The 21,181-nt window shown below is 39.5% G+C and overlaps 1 protein-coding gene across 1 annotated transcript; it reads right to left on the minus strand.

The window, feature by feature from the left end:
* Positions 1 to 2: 2 nt before the first annotated feature.
* On the minus strand, positions 3 to 19,970 carry hif1aa (hypoxia inducible factor 1 subunit alpha a). The gene is made up of 15 exons (XM_038286260.1): positions 19,647 to 19,970; positions 8,574 to 8,764; positions 6,854 to 7,005; positions 6,628 to 6,712; positions 6,184 to 6,293; positions 4,003 to 4,199; positions 3,741 to 3,847; positions 3,503 to 3,650; positions 3,080 to 3,378; positions 2,788 to 2,993; positions 2,593 to 2,715; positions 2,161 to 2,417; positions 1,793 to 1,892; positions 1,620 to 1,707; positions 3 to 1,547 (listed from the first exon to the last, which is right to left on the minus strand). The coding sequence occupies exons 1-15, from the start codon at positions 19,676 to 19,678 to the stop codon at positions 1,384 to 1,386; spliced, it is 2,259 nt and encodes a 752-aa protein (XP_038142188.1). The 5' UTR covers positions 19,679 to 19,970; the 3' UTR covers positions 3 to 1,383.
* Positions 19,971 to 21,181: the final 1,211 nt, after the last annotated feature.

Below are 21,181 nucleotides of genomic sequence, written 5' to 3' on the forward strand. Positions count from 1 at the left end.
TATTTTATTAAAGCCATTTATTGTTAAACAGCAGAACGAAGCATGAGAGACTCAACACTATGGCAAGAAGAATGGTAATACAACTAACTACCATTAACTGAGTAAATAAGCCTGTCCGGTCACAACGAGAGGGGTCTGGCTGCAGAGCTGCACTGCGAGGATCCAGAGCTGCGCTGTTCGACCCAGAAGTTCATTTAAAGACTTTCAAAGAAAATAGCTTTGTTTCAGAAACAAGTGTTGTTATCTTGTGTACACGCACAATTTTACTCCCCACCAAACTCCTATCTGGAATAATAGATATCATATGTGCTACATAGAAATAAGTGTGTTTGGATGGAGGTTGGCTGTCCTATTAGGATTTTTTGCTTACTGTATAATTTAAACTGCTCCTATGCTGAGTTTAACAGTCATAAACCGTAATCCGGCAGCAAAGACTTGCTGTGCGCTATTCCTGAAGGCTTTGAATAAAACTTGGCGGCCCTGACAGTGCAGGAGACCCCATTTTACCGCTCTGCGATGAAGCGTCCTGACAGTGCAGGTCTGCAACCAGACTCTCTCGGTCACAACTGTTGCTAGGATGAAGGGAAAAAAAACAACACAATCGCATCTATTTGAACTCCTTAAAGTTCATCAGGAGCTATTAAATGAAAACATGAAGCATTTTCATGTTGAAGAAAAAGTAATCCCAATCCTGCATGAGGGAAATAAAGTGAAAAAGATAAAAGCTGATATTTCCCTGGTATATGTACAGTAACGCACACTTACAGTAAAGTAATAAAGTGACATGTACTGGACTGCTACACAATTAAAGGTAATTAGCTCACAGACGGCTAATAAATGGAGAGAACATTCAACCCAGTTCAGGTTTAGAACGACAAGTTCAGACTTTAGGACTAAAGACATCTGTTAAGTACGAGTACTACAACATACAAGTATGGGAGAAGGGGAAAAAAATAAAACGTTTTTCATTAAATCTACTTTAAAAAGGCTTAATATATATTGCTGGTAATATTTTTTTCTTTTTAAGAAAATATAAGTTGTGCGACTGAAGCTTACAATACACTGCTGGCAGTAGGGGCAGGATCTGTGGGGCGGGGCCTCTGGAGGCACCATGGGTGGAGAGAGAAAGACGAAGAAATTTGATTTCTCAAAATGCCTGAATCCCTTACATTAAAACCAAGATGCTGCTCTGGTTGTTTGTCACTGTGGAATGCTGCAAAAAAAAAAAAAAAAAATCACATAAGGTGCACAAACAGCAGCCGGGCTACAGTCAAACTCCAACAGATACATAAATAAGTGGCAGTAGGGAGGGGAGGGGCTAGCAGGGCGAGGAGAAGGGGGTGTAATTGTAGTGTCCAGTCTAGTCCAGAGGGAAGTTCTGACTCAGTTGATGTGGTCCAGAGCGCGCAGCAGCTCCTCCCCCTGCAACAGGTACTGGCGGCCCTGTAGGGGGGCGTTTACCTCGCAGTCGTAGCTGGTGAGGTGTGGCAGCGTGAAGGGGGAGCTGCTCACATCAGATGTGGTTCCAAGCAATCTGCTGGCCAAATCTGAGGAGCAGGAGAGACGAGTTAGCAGCTGGCGGCTTTAAAGCTACGCTGTCATGGAGGTGGGGTGTTTACCTGAAGGCAGGAGGAGAACGGTCCTGGCTGCTACCATCTCTGTCGCCTTCAGCTTTTTAACCTTCTCAGGTTCTTGGGTCACAGATCCCTGGAGACGGAAAACATGTCACAGAAATAAAGCTTTAAGCTCCGTCTTGTTCTTTAACTCGACTGTTCCGAGCTGTTGGCCCCACCTGTTCAATGATCTCCTTCAGTTCGCTCAGTTTTCGTTTACGCTGCACATTCTGAACAGCGAGAGTTCTGAGAGGGATCTCCTGCTCCGGCTTTGGGGCTCTAAAGTCCAAAAAACAGCAAATGTTACCAGGGTTCCCTTCATAGTCGAAAAGTTCCCCAATTTCAAGACTACATTTCCAATTTTTACTCATTTCCAATGTGTAAATACTGCAGTTATTAGGATTCAGAGAACATTTCCACGGAAGTTAATCCTCACAGATGGTATAGAAAACGGCAACGATATCTAGAAATCTCTTTTCTGTATATGATCAAGCTCTAAAAAGGTTTTCATGCAAACATGCTTCAAAAGAGAGAAAGAAAAAGTTACTTTTTTGCAGTGATGGTGGCAGCAGGAGGCGTGCAGACGGACTCGGGTGGAGCTGGGGAAGCCGTGCGGCTCTCTGGTGCGCTGAACGGAGAGCTGGGATAGCTGCGGACGTCCAGCGGGACGAGGACCGGGGAGCTGTCCGGGGGTTTGCATGGTCCACAAGGCAGAGGCTCTCCAGGGGAGAGGCAGGGCAGCTGGAAGTCATCCTCCATGGAGATGTATGGTGCAAACATCTCCAGTTCTGAGTCCTCCATCGCCTGATGGGGAGGAAAATTATGTTCAGGATCAAAGCCTTTTAACATTTCCACCTCAAATCTCACGGCCTTAATCAATTTAGTATTTATGTTTTTTTTTAAGAAACTTAAGATCCACAGAATGTATGTTTTTTAGAGCATACTGGGTTTTTATCTTTAGTAGGAAATAGATATTCACCTCTGTGTTGAAGGGAGTTTTGGAATCTAGGTCGACGGCAAACAGCTTCTCCACCAGGTCGAGTTTAAAGTCCGAGTTCATTTCTGTTTCCATGGGGAAAGAAAAGCCCAGAGGATTGTCGACCTATGGAGAAAAGGCTACAGGTCAGTCCTCGGTTACCATCGCGCTGACGACCTTAAGACGCCAGAATCGTACTTCTGAAGGTTTGTTGGGTGGTGTAGTCAGGAGGGTGGGAACAAAGCTGTCAGGTTTGGCCTCCTCAGATGCGCTGTTGGAGGCGTCCAGCGGTTCAGTGGGCGACAGAGGAGACATGGGCAGCGTCAGCTTGTCATCCGAGGACGGCATCATTATGTCATTGTAGAGAGGGACATCTTTCAGCAGGTGGGTCTCTGATTCTGCACCTGAAAATCATTGTTTAGCGTTTAATTTCCTGGATTATAGGCGGAACCAGGTCGTCGAATATTAACGGCATGAGGAGAAAACAAACCGGAGCGGCTGAAATCCAGGGAGATGATTGTGTCCCCGGCTGCCGGGGCCAGCAGGGTCAGGGCATCAGGGTGTCCTTTCAGCAGGTTGTACAGACAGTCCTTCGGCTGGATCTCCACCTCCGTCAAGAGCTTTATCACATCCAGCTCTGGAGTCTTCTCCTCCTCCTCCTCTTCCTTCACCTTCAAAGCCTCGTTTGCCTCTGCTGCTGATTCTTCTTCACCCTGCTGCTGCTCCTTCACAGGCTCCACGCCCTCAGTCTGCTCCAAAGACAGGATCAATTTGTCCTCCTGGATCCCGCTGTTGGAAAGAAACATTTCTCAAACTTTAAACCGTTTTCCCTTAAAATGAGCAACTGGATCATAATCGGTTGTATCTGAGCAACTTCTGTAAAATGGAGCCGATTTTGAGCGCTTGACAGTACCTGAGCACAAAGTTGACGCACACAACACACTGAGGCTGGGAGTTCTTGTTGTTGTAGATAACAGTAGCCTGTGTTTCCACCCACACAAAGCCGCCTCTTTTAGCCAGCATCCGGTACTGACCTGTGGTGACCTGGCCCTTCGTAAAAACTAAGAATAACAGAAAGAAAAATCCTCTTTAAAAATGTGACAGAAAAAAAAAAAGAAACAGTTTGAATGAGTTTAAGATGTTGAGCTTACGGTGATGGTGAGTCTTTGTCAGGTAGTCTGAGTCCAGAGCATGGTAGTATTCATACACAGAACGGTTCAGCAGGTCTTCTGTATCATAACCGATGAGCTCGGTGATCCTGAGGAGAAAAAGTTCTGGATCAATTTACTGTAATACCACCATCGACCACTAGGTGTCTCAATTTCTCCAAGAATGAAATAGCTCTGAGGCGAGTCAGATTGGAGGGCCCCCTGAGCCAACATACTATACTATCTCCCCGGCATGGGAACTAACCTCTCATCACAGTAGGTGAACTTCATGTCCATGGTGTGGCGGCTAAGGAAGGTCTTGGTGTCCAGAGGGACCTCGATGTTGGAAGGGTGGGGGATGGGGTCACAGATCAGGACCAGATAGGGGACGGGTGGCTCCTTGGGGCCGTCGGCGCTCTGCTCACTGCTGTGAACACGAACGTGACCCGAGCAATGCAGCACCTACGGGAACAACAGTTCAGTCAGAACTTCTACAGAGATAACAGCTTTCAAACAAGAAAACTAATGAAAGATTAAAAGACAAAATGTTCACTATAGAGCTGACGACTGTTCACCATCTATAGAGCTGCTGCGACTGTTTTTCCCTTCATAAGTTAGAAGATATGACAGTTTCTATCAATCTACTGTGTGCTCAAGTTTCAAAACAAACATGGCGGATAAATCATGTGCTTCAAGGTCAAATGAGCCAGGCTGCAAATATTTCTTAGTTTTTCCAATGGATAAAGTTGTCTCAAATCTGAAAGTCCTTTACATGAAGCGATGTAAAGGACGTTTGATGCTCTGACGTTTTGCTGTAAACTACAGCAGCTTTAGCAGCTGAAAAGAAGAAGCTGAAAGCTCTCTAAAGCGAGAGAGGCTCTCTGTGTGCTATAAAGAACAAAAATCAGCGTCATTATGTGGATTTTGTGCAGGTAAAAAAAATGCACTATTATAGGGCTCTCAGTGCCAGGCTTCACTTTTCTTTGCAACTTTATTTATTTAATTACCGATTGATTTTGAATCAATCCTTGTCTGTATTCTCTTTTCACGGTAATTGTGCTTTTAGTGTTAAATTGTCCCTCATGGACAAAAAGTCATTAAAAAAATTTAACTACTATTAAAAATAGTTCAGTAACTTCTTTTCTGGATAATAAGAAAGAATGAGTACATTTAAACTCGTCTAAAATAAAGCTATTGGTGGTTTTCCTAGTGATCATTAGAGCCAAATCAGGGCTCGATGTTAACCATCGCCCGGGGCAAGTAGTTTTGAATTGTTGCCCGGTGGACAAATGCAATGATCGCAAAAAAAAGTTATTTATCACTCAAAATTACTTTTAAATCACCAATATTCGTTTAAAAAAGGAATGCCGGCGTTGCCGGCGCCATTTTTGTTGTTTTGTACACATTCTCGCGTGATTTGAAAAAGCGGCGAGATTTTCCGCCAGATGGCGGGATTTTTGTCTGGGAATTGGCGCGAATCAGACAAATTTTTTTCGACTTGGCAGGCTAAAAAACAACAAGGCAAAAAAATTTAAGTACAGTAACACACCCCCCACCTATTTTACCCTCCACCCATTTCACCCACCACCCTGATAACCCTAGATTAAAAATTATCGGTCAGGGATTAGGAAAATTGGCATTATTGTATGCCATGCGCACAGTTTAAATAAAATCATATGGCAGTCTTCTATACAGTGATGCAAGTCATACATTAATAAATTTTTATTACATTTTTTTCTCTCAGACATTGGAGAGGTGCATTTAAATGTTATAGAGCAAAACATATTAAATTGGTGACCTGTTATGTTATTATTATTGTCTAAACTAATCCTGAGTCAGTTAAAAGTCAGGGACTTCATAAATTATGTAAGACTGTGGAAACAAAAATTGTTTCTGGGCAAATGAAATGTGAAAGTCACTTGCCCTTCGGGTAAGTGGTAAAAATCCTTAACGTCAACCCCTGCCAATAAACTCAACAATCCTGGGTTAAATTTTTAGTTTTAGGAAAGAAAAGATAAGAGTCAAAGTTTTCTTAAACATACTCAGAAATTCGCAAATAATTAGTACTTTAGGCATCTGAGGGTTTGTTATTCGCAGATCAAAATTTCCAGTAATAATTTGAATTATTTTAAATTAACACGTTATATATCAAAAGAAACCCAACAACTGTATCCCATTGTGACATTTTTCCCATATAAGTTAATGTGCCGCACTAGTTCAGCTTCACTGAGACAGAAGCAGGGCTTTAAAGCAGAGCAGCTTTCTGAAAGCATGATTTCATTATTCCAAGGATAACCAAGTTGCTGCAGCCTTTATTAAAATCTTGCTCACAGAAATCTAATTACCCTGCTCAGCAGCAAACATGCATGCGGTAAACTAACAGAAACAAATGGACCATGTCATATTTAATAGATTTCTGCAGGTGGATCCATTTTTGGTGGCCTACCTTCCATGTGGCTGACTTCACATTAACGGTGCGCCCTCTGCTGGTGAGGGTGCATTTCATCCGCAGGAAGAAGTTCCGCTCTGTGCTCGGTTCCTTGACTTTCTTGGACCCTGACATCACCAAACGACAGAGACGAAACGAGAGTTGTAAAACAGAGAAGCGTCACCTCAGCTGCACTTCTAACAGTGAGGGTTTATATCCCATCTATCAACGGTTTTATGACTTTACTTTCAGTATAACCTCAACCAGCTGCTCACATTTGCATAGAGAAGACATAAAACCGTAAAGGGACCGAGAGATTAAGAAAAAGGAAGTGGAGTTACGAGCAGTTACAGCTCAGATGAAGTCAGCATATGCAGAGCTTTTTTTTTTTTTTTCTTCTTGTACAGCTTTGTTCTACAGAAGTGGAAGTTTCTCATAAAAGAACGATGAAGCGGCGCTCACCTGATCTGTAGACCAGCATCTCCCTCAGCTCCTCCTGGTCGCAGGGATGAGTAAAGTCAAACACACTGTGTCCGATCAGGTCAAACTGCAACAGAAAGCCACACATGAATGATTTACTACAACTAAATGCAACTAAGAACAAACGTTATAAACATCTGTATGAAATTCAAATATAACCCTGACCACAGCTAAAAACGGACTGTGATAATATTCCGAGCAGACCCACCTGCGCCAGCCCGAGGCACCTGTTGACATTTTCTGAGATATAGATCATATCTCCATCTTCAGACAGCACAATGAGAAAGCCATCTAAAGCCTTCAGGTAGGAGCCATTCAGCTGCTCATCGAGTTCGGTTTTCTCTTCTGCCACCAGCTCATCTGGATCACAGAGAGGGAAGGAGGGAGGGGGAGATGAGAACAAATGAAATTATGCAAACTTAACAAAAACCACAGTGGCTGGTGTAGATTAAGGCTTAATCTACACCAGGCTTAAGGCTTCCATCACCCTCTATGTGATGACCTAACCTTGCAGATCGTGGCTTTTCTAAGTTGGCTTAACAGTTTCTCCATTAATTTTGATTTTTGTCCAAGAAAGATCACAAATAATCTGCAAATATTAAAATGATTAATAGCATTTTGTCCTATACAGTTTTGCAGCTACCATCTTTAAGCCACATATCTGATATCAACTTCTGTCCCTTTTAAAGGAAATCTAATTTCGTAGAGAAAAGGAAAGCAGAAAAAAGGAAAGTATGTCGACGGTGCTAAAATCCCCCACAGTAAACACCTAAAAGTGGTTGGCTGTAATCCAAAAGGTGAAGGTTTGTAAAGGATCAGTAGCAGTAGCGCATTAGCAAATAAAAAGCCTCATTTGTGTGGGAGCGGGCTGGATTCTAAGAACCATAGATCTATAACTCAATTCAATTCAATTCAGTTTATTTATATAGCGCCAAATTCACAACACATGTCATCTCAAGGCACTTTACAGTTCAACCAGATCATACAGTCAAATTGATACAAAGTTTTCTATCTAAGGAAAACCAGTTGATTGCATCGACTCATTGACTCAAATACAATCCCCCACACTAAGCATGCTTGTAGCGACAGTGGAGAGGAAAAACTCCCTTTTAACAGGAAGAAACCTCCAGCAGAACCAGGCTCAGTGTGAGCGGCCATCTGCCGAGGCTGAGTGGGGTTCAAGGAGACAGAAGCAGAGATACAAAAAGCAGCTGTAAAAGGCGGCCCCGTCCAGGAAACACACAGCCAGGCAGACGAGCTCCAAGGCAGCTCCCATGCCAGAGGACGAAGAGAGCACATCCTGGATTTGCTGCATGCTGGTGTCTGTACCCCCCAGCAAAAACACAAATCTTTTCAACCTCCTACACTTTTCGGACCAATCAATGAACAACTTATCTGAAATGTGTGTTTTGTTTGCACAGAATGGCGCAAACTACAGCTGGTCTTACTTTGGTTTCGTTTACAAGATCATTTCTTTGTTCTAATGAATATTTTATAGTAAGGAATAATCTTTGGCTTTGCTGAACATACAAAGAATACATATCTATTAGGATCAAAGTTTTTCACAGCGTTTTGTTTTTTTAATGGAAAATAATTGTTTTTCGTTATAGAAAAGACGTCTGTTCTGCACTTGGAAACATTTCCGGTTTATTAAATGTAAATCTAGGAATGTATTTCAGGCCCAGATCTACCAGATTAGCCGAAAACATCACCTCTGACCCCAACTATTGACCAACTTATCAATAGATGCTGCTATTTTTTGCTCCCAGTGATGGGCTTCAGTTTAATGCACGGCAGCGCCACACATTTAAGACGTGCTCCGCATCCTTGACTCAAATGTCGAATGTAATAATAGAATATCCTTGAAGACCAAGCAGTGAGCCATGACACTGAGCCGTTTACCCTCTTCTAGAACAACAGGTACTGACCAATGCAGAGCAGTTTGCGCATGCGCAGGTAACTGATGGTCAGCCTCATGATGGACGCCTTGTCCAGGCTGGAGCTGGTGCTTTGGGGGAGGGGCAGCTGCTTGGCCAGCTCGTAGAACACCTCCGACTCCTTCCCGCGCCGGCATCTCGCTGCATCCCTTGACTTCTCCTTTCTGCGCTCCGAACTCACCCTGCATGGAGACAGGCGAGGGGTTAATCACAACCTTGACTCATGATGGGTTTCCGACAAAAAGAAGCATCTCTGCTGTTAAACCAGGACATTTCTGAGGTCCCTGGTCTGTCAAACACCCCAGCAAAAGGCTCAACAAACAGCCTCTGTTATAAAGATTTATTTCCACATACAGCTATTTAAAAGCATCTTCCTGGCTGCTAACCAACAGAAACATTACCCAGCCTCTGATGTAATTTACCAGGAGGAAGCGCAGCCTGTTTTGGCAGCTATGTGGAGACAACAATCACTGAGACGCTGGCAGCTTTTATGAAACAAGCAATGAGAAACAGAGAAGAGGGAAACACACATTTTATCTGCAGGATAATTACCCAGAATATTCTCATTATGCAATATCAATAACCTAGTTAATGTGACACCACATAAAGATCTTCAGATAAACACCCTTTGAAGCAGGCTTCAAATGATCCGATACGGCCTACGAGGACAAGCTTTAAAGTGCTTTGCTTTCAAGTCATGTGTTGATTCTGAATTTTTACTGTAAAGCTCCTTCTGTTCCCTGAAACCAACACAAAAAAACCTAAACACATTAAGCCAACACTGGAGATGCACCAGAACTGAATGTACATCAGTTCAAAAGCTCTTGAAATGCACATCCAATTAAAATCGATCTGGTGTGCACTTACAGCAGCGACCAAGGGCGTTATTGTTATTCTGTCCTTCCCATGCAGAAAATAAAGCGGCACATTAAAATGAGCGTAACGCCGATTAAATCAGCTGGCAGAGCAACAGCAGACTTCAGGTTTAAAACTAAAAGTTTCCATTACATGAGTGGGATGTGTGAACCGCTTGACAACAAAGATAATCGGTCCACTGAGGTTAAACCTCCGTCAGGTCTGAGCAGGGCTTTGTCTCTCAGGAAGTTACTAACAGCTGTTAAATGAAACGGCACTGATCCAAAAACTTCAGACAGATAAACGAACACAGCAAAAAAAAAAAAATTGATAACCCATTTGGCAGTCTTTGTCTTTTCTGTTTTTGATGCTTTTCCGCCAAGCTGCATTCGCATAAAAACCAGGGATGTTAACAATATAGACTTAAAAATATTTGTTATTTATTGGATTAAAATTAGCTCTATCCAATTAACTGATAAAGTCTGCTCAAAAAGAGTTTGTTTCCAGTGTTGTACTGCTACCGCGAGTTGTTTATTCTTCAGTAGAGCCATACTGGTATTTGTAAGAGAAGCAATGCTTAAGCGGAGACATGCTAAAACTTAACTGATCGACTGATTGCTGTGCAATTAATTGCATTTGCAATATGATCACAATTTAGAAAAATGCAACTTTCAAATCACAAAGGCACAAAACTTTTAGTCAATACACTTAAAAGTAAGACACTTAATTTCTCCCTCCAGCCCTTTAGGTGGCGGTAAAATGATTAAAGTGGGTATGCTGTCACACAAAAGGGAAAAAAAAAAAGAGTTGCAGCTTGCACCTAGAGTATGCATTATAGTAGAAGTAAGAACTGTTTCCTGGAAATGTTACAGTAAAGTCCTAAAAAACTGGATTCTGGACAAGCAGGCTTTTAAGGTCATAAAAAAATTGAATTACTGGAGTAAAACGACGTGCTTATGCTTAGTGCAAAGGAAATTGCAATATTGGTTGAAAATTATCGCAATTTGGAGTTTTTGACAAAATCGTTCAGTCCTAATTCAGACACTGTTTATGATGCAGAATGCACTTTATAGTTTGTTCCATTTTAAAATAAACACGATGAACTCCTTAAGTTGTTACCTAATTAGCGCCTATTTAGCAGAGCTACTTGGCAAAGCGGAGTAACCTGTCTGCTGTGTTAGGAAAGAGAGGATGTGATGATAGAAAGTGTATCTCTGCTTCTGTCTCCTTGAACCCCAGTCGGCCTCGGCAGAAGGCCGCTCACACCAAGTCTGATTCTGCTGGAGGTTTCTTCCTTTTAAAAGGAAGGTTTTCCTCTCTACTGTCGCTACAAGCATGCTTAGTGTGAGGGATTGCCTTTGAGTCAATGAGTCGAGGCAATCAACTGGTTTTCCTTAGATAGAAAACTTTGAATCAATTTGACTGTATGATCTGGTTGAACTGTGATGACATGTGTTGTGAATTGGCGCTATAGAAATAAACTGAATTGAATTAGAGGGCATTAGGGTTGTCAAAAGTATCGACACTCAAAAAAGTATCGATACTGAAATGTTGTATCCGGATACAATACTCATTTTCAAAAGTATCGATACAGCCATCTAAAGAGCAGAATAGTGGAAAATGCACTTTCTGAACACTGTGTGATTGAATAATTCTGTGCAGCTGCTGAATATTATTTTTGTTTAACTGGTTTGGCTAGTGTCATTGTTATGTCTGCAAAACAAAGCCAAGGAAGGAACACTTAATTTTAATTTTTGTATCAAGCTTGCTTAATATTGTGCACAGCATACAACCTCAAAATATTATTCTTGTTGTTTTTTTATTTCTTGTATTTTTTTAGTAATGAAAATATTTCTGTTGAATTTTAGAGTCTTTGTTTTTATTCTTGTGGTATCGAAAAGGGTATCGAGAATCGAATATTTTACTTAGTATCGGTATCGAGTTGAAAAGTTTAGTATCGTGACAACCCTAGAGGGCATTACGCAATAAGCACTGTAAATGGAGAAGGGTTTTGTTAGTTCATTCATAGAGCCAAATTTTAACATTCTTCAAAGAGAAATCAGAACCACGTGCTTAAAAGTGCTACTAACGGCACACATTATCTTCCAGCACTGATTGTTGGATCAGACTATAACAGAGCTAAATTACAGTTAGCATTCACTTCATAGAAAAAGCAATTTGGGAAATAGTCTGACAGGGTGTTGAAGCAACATTCCCCATCTTTTAATGACAATTCTACTTTTCTGTGCATTGTTTCACATATATTATGTCTTTTTTTAAGTCAGTAACTAGATAGGTTTGTGTCTTGGTGTAATGTAGAAATCTGCTTTTTTATTTTGATTTTGTTGGGGGGCTCAATAATAGTTTGGAAAGGTAATATCTTCGGGATATTGTAAAAAGAAATATTTAGCTCATGCTATTTAAGATCAACTTACCGGTAAATTTATGATCAACTTCATACAAGAGAAAAAAACTTACGTTTTTATGAAACTGGGTGCTTATCAATTAATTTTCAGTGGATTGATAGGATCAATCAAATTAAGATTAATTCATTAATCAATAACTTGAATCCCTGATAAAATGACATTTGTATTACATTGGAGCTATTACAGGGGCCACTGTGAGCAGGTGGCAGAGTCTAACCTCTAAACACCCCCAGTCACTTTGGTCCCACAGTAACCACTGATAAGTGTTGGCTTGCATTCAAATTCAAAGACCACAATCTACTAAAAACCAATCTTTTGTGCAAAAGACACAAGAAAATATTCTGCAGAAACAACTGAACATATAAATCTACCGTAAAGGAGTCAATTCAGCTGGTAACTGTGTCTTTATGAGGTGGAAACTCCAAACAGACAAGGAAGCTGATTTTTCCCATTATGCAGACTTTAACAAATACTAATAATCATTTATCTGATTTAGCTCACAAATATGCAATAAAAGCAACATCATAAAGAGCAGCAGGGGATCCCTTCACACGCATTCAAAGCAAACAACTCTCTCTTATTCAAATCTTTTAGTTTGCATTCTGGACTACAGCAGTATGTGATCAAAGTTAGAGGCTGAATTCATGATCAACTGGATAAAAGGTTAGAAGGGAAAAGGGCCCCGCATGAGAATCACCTTGACCAGTGCCTCCAGTGTTGTTTTTGTACTCTGTTACTCTGGGCTGACCTATTTTAGAAGAGTGCTGCTCTCCTATCTCACTGTCCTGCTCAGTGTGACGATAAACATGGTCCCATTATATAATCCAGTGCGTAGAAACACTGCTACGCTCTCGGGACAGCCAAAGACAGACAAACAAAACATGTTTTCTGTTATTCTGTTACAATTAAGTACGTCAAATATGTTTTCTTTCCAAATTCTTTTAACTACGGACATACTGTCATCATGATAAGGTCCTTTACAGCACAGTCTGGTTCAGATGCACTAATAATTGAGCTTGTGACTGGAATCAATTTACTTTAAGCTTGATCAGCACTTACCTGAGATATGCTGATCGGAAAAAAACTGACCATTTAGCTCGGTGTGGAAGTTTTCACTGAGGGAGAAACATTTAAAAATCTCCCACTTTCCCTGTCAGTGAGCTGTTTAATAAAAGCGTTTGGAGGAAGCACTTTATCTGGCGTATTTTATGCATTTTCAACAAAATAAGAGATGGGTTTGCATTTCTGGTTGAGAGAGAGCAGGATTTACACCAGATAACAGGAAGGTTAAAAATTAAACGGGAATGTTTCTCTGGTACATTTCTTTATGAGAAAGGCTGCCACCTTTCTGCAAATCTTAAAGGTAAGCTACAGAGAGTTCTGTTCCCGCTGATTAAAGCTAGCTGTTATAAGATATAGCAATTTAAACAACTCTAAACATTTCATCTTTGTTTTGAAATAACGTCATACCCATATGTATAAATAATGATTGCTTACAGGCCAGGTAGGAAAAAAGTGTGAAAGAATACTTTTATCTTCTAGTTCTAGAAGCCAAAATTAGTCAATAGCGTTTGCAGATCAGCGCTCTCTGAAAACCAGAGCTCAGAAAACTACGGTAAAACAAAAGTCTCTAATTGATGCCTTGTTACAGTTTGGAAAAGGTGAAAATAGATGTTTAAAAGATCAGACATACAGTAATATACATTTTGACTGAAATTCAGAAATGTGCAAGGATGTAAACTCTGATAACTTGCACTTAATTTAAAAACTAGCCTCTGGTTCTGCTTTTATAAAACTGTTTTTGGTTCTCCATTCCATTCTAAACACAGGAAATCAAAAACAATAAATACTCTGAACATTCATCATTGATTGTGTCTTTTTATAAATAGACATATATTTTCTGAGTTTCAAGTCAGAAAAACCAGAAAGAATAACCTCATGAAATCAGAGTTGTTTGGGGTTTTTTAATCCAAAACTGAAAGTTTTGCTTGGTCACTGCTTGGTCCACAGTGACTTTCTCATGGGAAAATTTAATGATTATCTTTGAACTGCGTGAGGAGGTCCACTTTTTTTTTTTTTTTTTTTAAATCAGACTCTTGGTTTCACCCCACTCATTATCTGACAGACCCAAAGTGGATTACGAGCCTCGCATATTTAGCCAGAGTTATGACAAACTAAACAGCTTAAACTTGTTCCTACAAGGCCCAAACTAATGATTATTTTGCTACTTGATTAATCTGTCAACTATTTGTTAGATTAATATAAATTAAACTTTAATAAATGAAAACTTTTGCACTTGTGGATTTCTGGATAGAGCATATTGACAGATGAAAAGTTTTTTTTTTCAAATATTAATTCTAAAATGTTTACACATTTCTTTACAATTTTGGTATAATTACAGCTCTAAGTGGGTTGCTCAGTCAGCTTAAGGCACATTTTAGTCTCTATACTCAAGTTTACATTTAACAGATTACTAAATTATTTCAATAATCAATAAGTTACAGATAATCTGAATAATTGTTTCAGCCCAGACATACATTTTCTTATGGTTTTTCTTTTTTTTTTTTTTATTCTCTCTGTTAAGGTCACAGCATTTAAGAGAAAGCTGGAGCGGTGGGCTGTGCAAGTGGAGGGAGAAAGTGTTGAAATGTTCCCAGAGCGGGAGGACTTTATGGAGCGTTACCCTTTCAAACTACGAGCCGATTATTGCCTCGCATTTCAGAGCCCTCCAAGAAAGTTTCAAATTCCGACATCTCGGAAATCCCAACCAGTCTCCACCTTCTCTGCGCATCACGTCTCATCAGAGCTGCAGGACACCCTGCTCAAGATCTCTTGTCTACTTTCTCTAAATGTGAGCTGGAAGCTTATTGGTTGTCAGTAGCAACAGAGTACGCAGCACTGCCAAAAGCAGCAATTGATGCTGTTTCCATTTGGATCCTTATACCTGTGCCACAAGACCTTTTCTCAATGAACAACAAATACCTATCAGGACTCCTTAGAGTTGAGAGTGATCTCCTCGTGAACTTTTTCCAATATAAAGCCAAGAATGCAGCTGCTCTTTTAAAACAAACAGAAAAACCTGTCTGCTTTTGACCAGGAAATTTGTTTCCATGTTTAAGCTCCAATAAACATAGATCTTTGAAATTAAACTAAACGTGTTGTCTTCTGGAGTTTTTTATTAAGGTTTAGCATACGATAACGTTCTTTTCAAACAAAATAAAAGTTTTAATTGCTTTTTAACCTCAAACTGATGTGTGTTTGGAAAGTTTGGCACTTGATGCTACTTCATATTTCAAAATAAATCCCAGTCTGTTTTAAAACAAAATGATTAAGAGACTAATAACTAAAGTGAGTTCACAAATGATTGTCTGATTAAGAAAATGCGACGTTTAAGTATACATCAAAAGAAAAAAATCCAGCTGCGGTTTAAGCAAAGTTTAAGCCGAAAGATAAAAACTAATAGTGAGCTATATTATGAATCCCTCAACAAGCTAAGATTAAAAGCTTTCAGTTGATCACTCCTACTGTACAAATCAACCTCAAAGTGAAGAAACATTTCCTTCCAGCTCTCAACATGTCGTCACCCAAAAACTTTCATTTTCAACCAAATGAAAACCGACTGTGGGATCTAAAGAATTTCACTGTAAGCTGGGACATCATTACTTCCTTTCAACTCTTTATTCGATGGTAGCTAAATCTGTAAGGTCACTGAAGAGGTTTGCACAGACAACGGACACAAGGACAAAAACGTGACGCTTGACTGAAACAAACCGTTTAACTCATCAATGTGAGGAAGGAAAAGCAAAATTATCGTTAAATGATTCCCAACCGATGTCCAGCAATTGGAGGACAAGATGCGCTGCTCTATTTCACCATGCATCCTTCCTTTCATTGTTTGAGACATTCTGAAAATGATTTCCAGTCTGCTTAATTTATCACAGAGCGGGGGGGCAAACGTTTATGGAGCATTACACATTTTAAATAGAGCTGATGTTTATCTGTTATTGCCTTTTAGCCTTTTTTATCCCATAAAATTATTAGTGATCTACAGTCTGAGCTCTTAGTGGGAACCCAAGAAATCCACATTGGTTGTCTTTTGTATATTTCTACCATAATTTACTGTAATGTGTTAAAAAAAAAAAAAAGTAGGTAATTCGCCTGTCGTTCAGAACACAAACCACAATGAATCTGTGCTCTGCACCCACAACTAGTCTGTTTCTACTTCCTGTTCCAACTCGTCTGCTGCCTGGATGCCTCTGAGCAACCTGCTAATTGCCAAGCAGAGCACCACCACACATGTGGCTCCTCCCATTGACGTCATGCCCCAGTGATTAAGGGATGAGATGAGTATTATCAAGACACAACGAAGAAACCAGCTAACACTAAACCAAAGCGGCCTGAAACAGCGGGCCGTGCCGAAAGCATATTTATTGTAATCAAAGATCGTGTTCACCTAAACAGAGGCTCAAATTTCAAGTCCAGAGAGCGGCAGGCACCCATGGCCGCTCATCCAGGTTGACAGAATAAATGCAACAGTTGGAATAAAGTAAAGGATCTGGGAGGCTGAGCTTTAATATGTTTATATATTGCTTTTATTATGTTTGAAATCTTTTTACAAAGACTTTTAGGTGGAAATTTCAATTGTTTCAGAGTTTTGTTACTGAACATAACTGCAATTCAACTGGTTAATGCACATCATCAAAAATGCAAGAGAGCAATTTGCAACAGCTTTCAAAACCACAAGAAATTTATTTTGGCCTCAACATTACTTCTATGACTACTAGGAGTCTGAATTTTAGCGTAATAGCCACCTCTGATTTTTTTCTACAGCAGATCGATGCTGCTTAGGTAGCCTGTCGCCACAGATTTCACCACTTCTAAAACCTCAACAACCTATTTTGGCTGAAAGACATAGCAGGCTGTGGACATTCAACATCTTTAATGTAAAACTAATGCATTAGATGTGTCACCCTATCTAATAAATTCAGCGCAAAAAGCACAAAAAAACCAAAGGGTTAAGGTGTTTGCATAGTTCTAGCTTGCACAGACAGGTTTGTCATTTTTATAGTGAGTATAGCCCGATTATTCATTGAAGCATGTCTACAAAACCAATGCAGGTTAGCTCCAGTTACATCTAGGTTACTGGGCTTGGCTTATAACTTGAGAAAACAGCTCCTCTCTTTACAGTTGGACTTGCACAGTACTTGGTTCCAGTGTTTGTGCTAAAGTTTGAAAGAATGTTTGCATCCAGTGAAAAACTCAATTTAATCAAAACGGTAACTGATGGATTTGAAGAAGACATCTGTCCGATTAAACTGAATTACACTTTTCTTATTTCAGAAACGCCCTGGAACTGTGCTGTAGCAAAAAGACAGTTTAAATCAACATCATTAACTTGAGTCCAACAAACTGTCATTAGACACAGTGTAAAAATAAATTATAACTGATTTATTAGAAGCATTTATTTAGCCTAAAAGTGTTTGGAAAGTGTGGCTGTTTTATAACTTTACTTATATTTCAATGCTCCAAAACACCTTCTTAAAGTCTAATGTATGTGAAAAATACACTTGACGTCTTGTGCTTTTTTCATAACCACACATCTATCTAGATTTTCCAACTATTTTTTGACTATTCACAAACTAGGCTTTTCCTTACTGGCAAGAAATTCCAACAAACATTAAGATCCAAATTGCAGATATTAATATTTCATTTAGAGAACTAACAAGATAAGGGAATTAGGGATGGGAATCCAAAACCAGTTCCTGTTAAGTACCAGTTCCGTGTGTTCCAATTCCATGGCACCATTTGCTTAACAATTCTCTTATCGATTCCAGGCAGCACCAGAGCCTAGCTCTGGGCAGCACGACTTGCGTTTTTTTTTTTTACGCAAGTTACGCACACGGCATTCAGTAAGCAAGTACGACGTGACCAGGTGTAAGTCTAGAAAAGCAAAACAAAAAAAATGGCACCCCATCGGGTAAAGCGATCGAAAGTTTGGCTTCATTTTATGGAAGAGAAAGATGGAAACAAGGTGCTTTGAAATCATTGCAAAGTGGCAATTACATCCACAGGAGGAAATACATCCAACATGCAGAAACACCTGCGCATACAACATGGCATACATTTAAGCGAATACCATGTTTTTGATGCTTCCGAACAGAAGCTAAAGTTACGACCAGCATGGAAGGCAACTCTGCTGTAGCTATTTTTTTTTAAATGACTGGCTGTGCTTAACGTGGTTCCTATCAAATCATATATCATTTCTGCAAATAAACCAATTTCCTACTTCTCTTTAGTGTTATTAAGTTAGAGCCCCTCTTTCGTTAATCCAGCTAATTAATTAGAACTATTGGTAGCTGGTATTCTGACATGATTCTAGCTATTGCAATGGATATAACAAAAGATGCTACGAAGTTGCTCCGCAGTTCAGGGAGTGAGAGAAAGGTGACGCTCCTTAATTTAAATTAGGGGGAGATGAGTTTATTTCCTGAAATTGTAAAATAAAGCTTTTTAATTAAACGGAATTGATAAGGAATCAAATTTTTCACAGAACCGATAGGGGAATCGGAATCATGAAAATCTTATCAATTCCCAACCCTAAAGGGAATAGGTGTTGAATGTTTTTTTACGAAATGGTTTAGGAAAAAAAAAAAAAAAAAAAACAGAAGTCTGAGATTCATTATGCTACATTTATGCATTACAGAATAAATGCATGTATTTTCACTGATTTTTTTTTAAATATGAAGAAATAAAGCAATATACAAGTTTTTAATTCAATAAATAAACAGTGGGGTTCATTAGTTTTGAGGGGTTTAATCAAAAAAAAAAAAAGTATGACAATCCTGCATCAATGCCTTTTACCAGGCTATACCTAACTTAATCTATCTTTATATAAATATGCACAAAACAAAGATATGTAAATATATTCACACACATTAAAACACTATGAAAAACGAAAGATTCAAACTGCCTGGTTTAGATAGTGACTGTGTATATAAACAGATAATAGTAGATAATTTCACGATTTTACACCCAAGAAAAAAAAAGGCAGAAAGTTTATCCAAAATCTTTAGGAGCAGTTAGAAGTGATCCCGGTGGTTTTAACCTCTTCCATTGATCATTAATCGGAAACTAGTTCACTTATTTCGGGAAGCTTCACCCGCTACACGGCCGTGATCACCATCCAGGCCAATAGCAGCCACTTATATGGGCTTTAAGCACTTTACAGATGTAATCCATTAAACGACTTTATTTCAGTACAGGTGACTAATAATAAACCATCGAACAAATGCCAGTTTTTCCTACTTATTTGATCAAACAACATTTCAGCAGATTCCCAAACGCTGCTCCAGACTTTGGCAGCTGTTCCCGGGAAGATCAACCCAAACACCTGTACAGATGGATTATTGAATGAAACAAATAAAAAGCTATCAGAAAAAGCTAGTTCCAACGAATATATCAAACAGAGATTAAACACTTAAACCAGAAATAAAGGTAAACTGGATTAATTGAGAGAACTACAGATAATCTTAAATGACAGTCTATTGGCGATAAGCTGTTTAAAATCAACAGCTTTTACTAGTAAGGAGCGGTTAGCCGCCATGCTAACGTGTTAGCATTGCTAGCGAGACGAATGAAGAGAGGAAACCAGCCGTTAACCTTGAAATTGAGGCCATAATGTCATGGCTGACAGTAAAATGGACTCCAAACAAAACGCTCTCAACGCATCCTCAGAAAACCCGACTGATCCCAGACGCGAGCATCAGCTAGCTGCGAAATTTACCTTTTCTTTTCAGGTATGATCACTGTGTCCATGTCAGGACGGCTGAGCTGGAGTGGAGCCTCTCTATCGGTGTCAAACCGGACCCGCTTGCGTTGAGAAATCAACCAAAATGTCACTTTTTTTACTGAAGTTAACCCGCAAATCCTTGGTTTGGTCACATAAGAGTTCCCTTCGTGTCGGCTTGGTCCAAAAAATAAAACTCTTCGTTGCTTAAAAATTGAGTCTTTGGTTAGTTCTTGTGAAAATTTAGTGCCACGCTGGATAAGTGCTTTTTGCCGAGACAATGTTGCCTCCTGAAGGCACGCGCTAACTCCGCCCGCTGCCGGGAGAGCCGCGGGGCCGCGCAGTCACATGCTTTTTCACAGCGGGGACGCGCACAGGAAATGCGTCTGATTCATAAAACAAATACAAGAAAAAAGAAAAGTTATATCTAATTAAAACGTATAGAGATATCTGTTATATTAACATCTATTGTAATAAGTTTTAATATAAAAAAGATAACTGGAGTCTGCAAATAAAAAAGAGAAGTTTAAATGTGAAAATGTAAATTTCCCTGCAATTTGATCAAGAACAGTTTTTGTTTATTTTGTCAGACCACGCCCAGGTCTTGTTTCTGCCTGACCTGCAAAATGAAGACATCACTTGAGCAGAACCTGTCCGACAGCATGAGGTAGCCTCGAGCATCTAGAAAGTATCACAACATGCCAGACATCAATCAGGTTGAAAGAGATAAAGGCAGCAGTTGACACACTTTTGAGTGTTTCTCAATAGCTGTTGCAGATAAGTTAAACTATTTTGAGGATCAGCAAAGTTTATTTCAAAGAAAGGCATTGTTATGCGTTTTAGTTTTAGAAAACTTTACAACAGGAGGGGCTGATCTCAGTCTAAACTCATTAGAAAAAGGTCATGTGTCCCTAAAATATTTTTCCAAGCTCAAACAAAAGTCAATAAATAAATTAGCCTAAAATTGGATATTGTTTGTGTGAAACATTGTCATCCTGTCCAGTATAAATTAAGCTCTCATCAGGCCCCATACTGCCAGTTTTTTCACAGTTCTGAGATTTTCAGGTTCAGTTTTTTGTTGGAACAGAAAAACTTAAGTTAAAATTGATCAGCAGGGGTAGATCACAACAAGGAACATTCTTTAATAAAGCAGAAACCCTTTCTGTATTCTTTTAATGAATAAGAGGAATCTTTTTTAAGAAAACTGCGGAGCTGGACTTGCATTTGAATCATAACCTCTTTCTGTTTGTGAATTATTTATCAAAGCATATCAAGTATCAACCTAGTGATACTTAAACCAATTGGAAAAAATCTACATTTTACACTCAGTTTTCTGTATGAAGTCCTTTATTGGAATAGAGCAGCTGGTGCAGGTTTGATAATTACTATGGAGATTTTGCAAAGCTGGCTATTTGACTCAGATTCCAGAAGTTACAAGTCAGTGTTAACTTTTCATAGAGATGCTAATGATCCATTTTATGATGCTAATAAATGTTGTGCTTCAGGGACTATGAGGTTGAAACCAAAGCCTC

Source organism: Cyprinodon tularosa, unplaced genomic scaffold, assembly GCF_016077235.1.
Source record: "Cyprinodon tularosa strain WSP-4 unplaced genomic scaffold, ASM1607723v1 ctg222, whole genome shotgun sequence".
In the NCBI taxonomy this organism is placed as follows: Eukaryota; Metazoa; Chordata; class Actinopteri; order Cyprinodontiformes; family Cyprinodontidae; genus Cyprinodon; species Cyprinodon tularosa.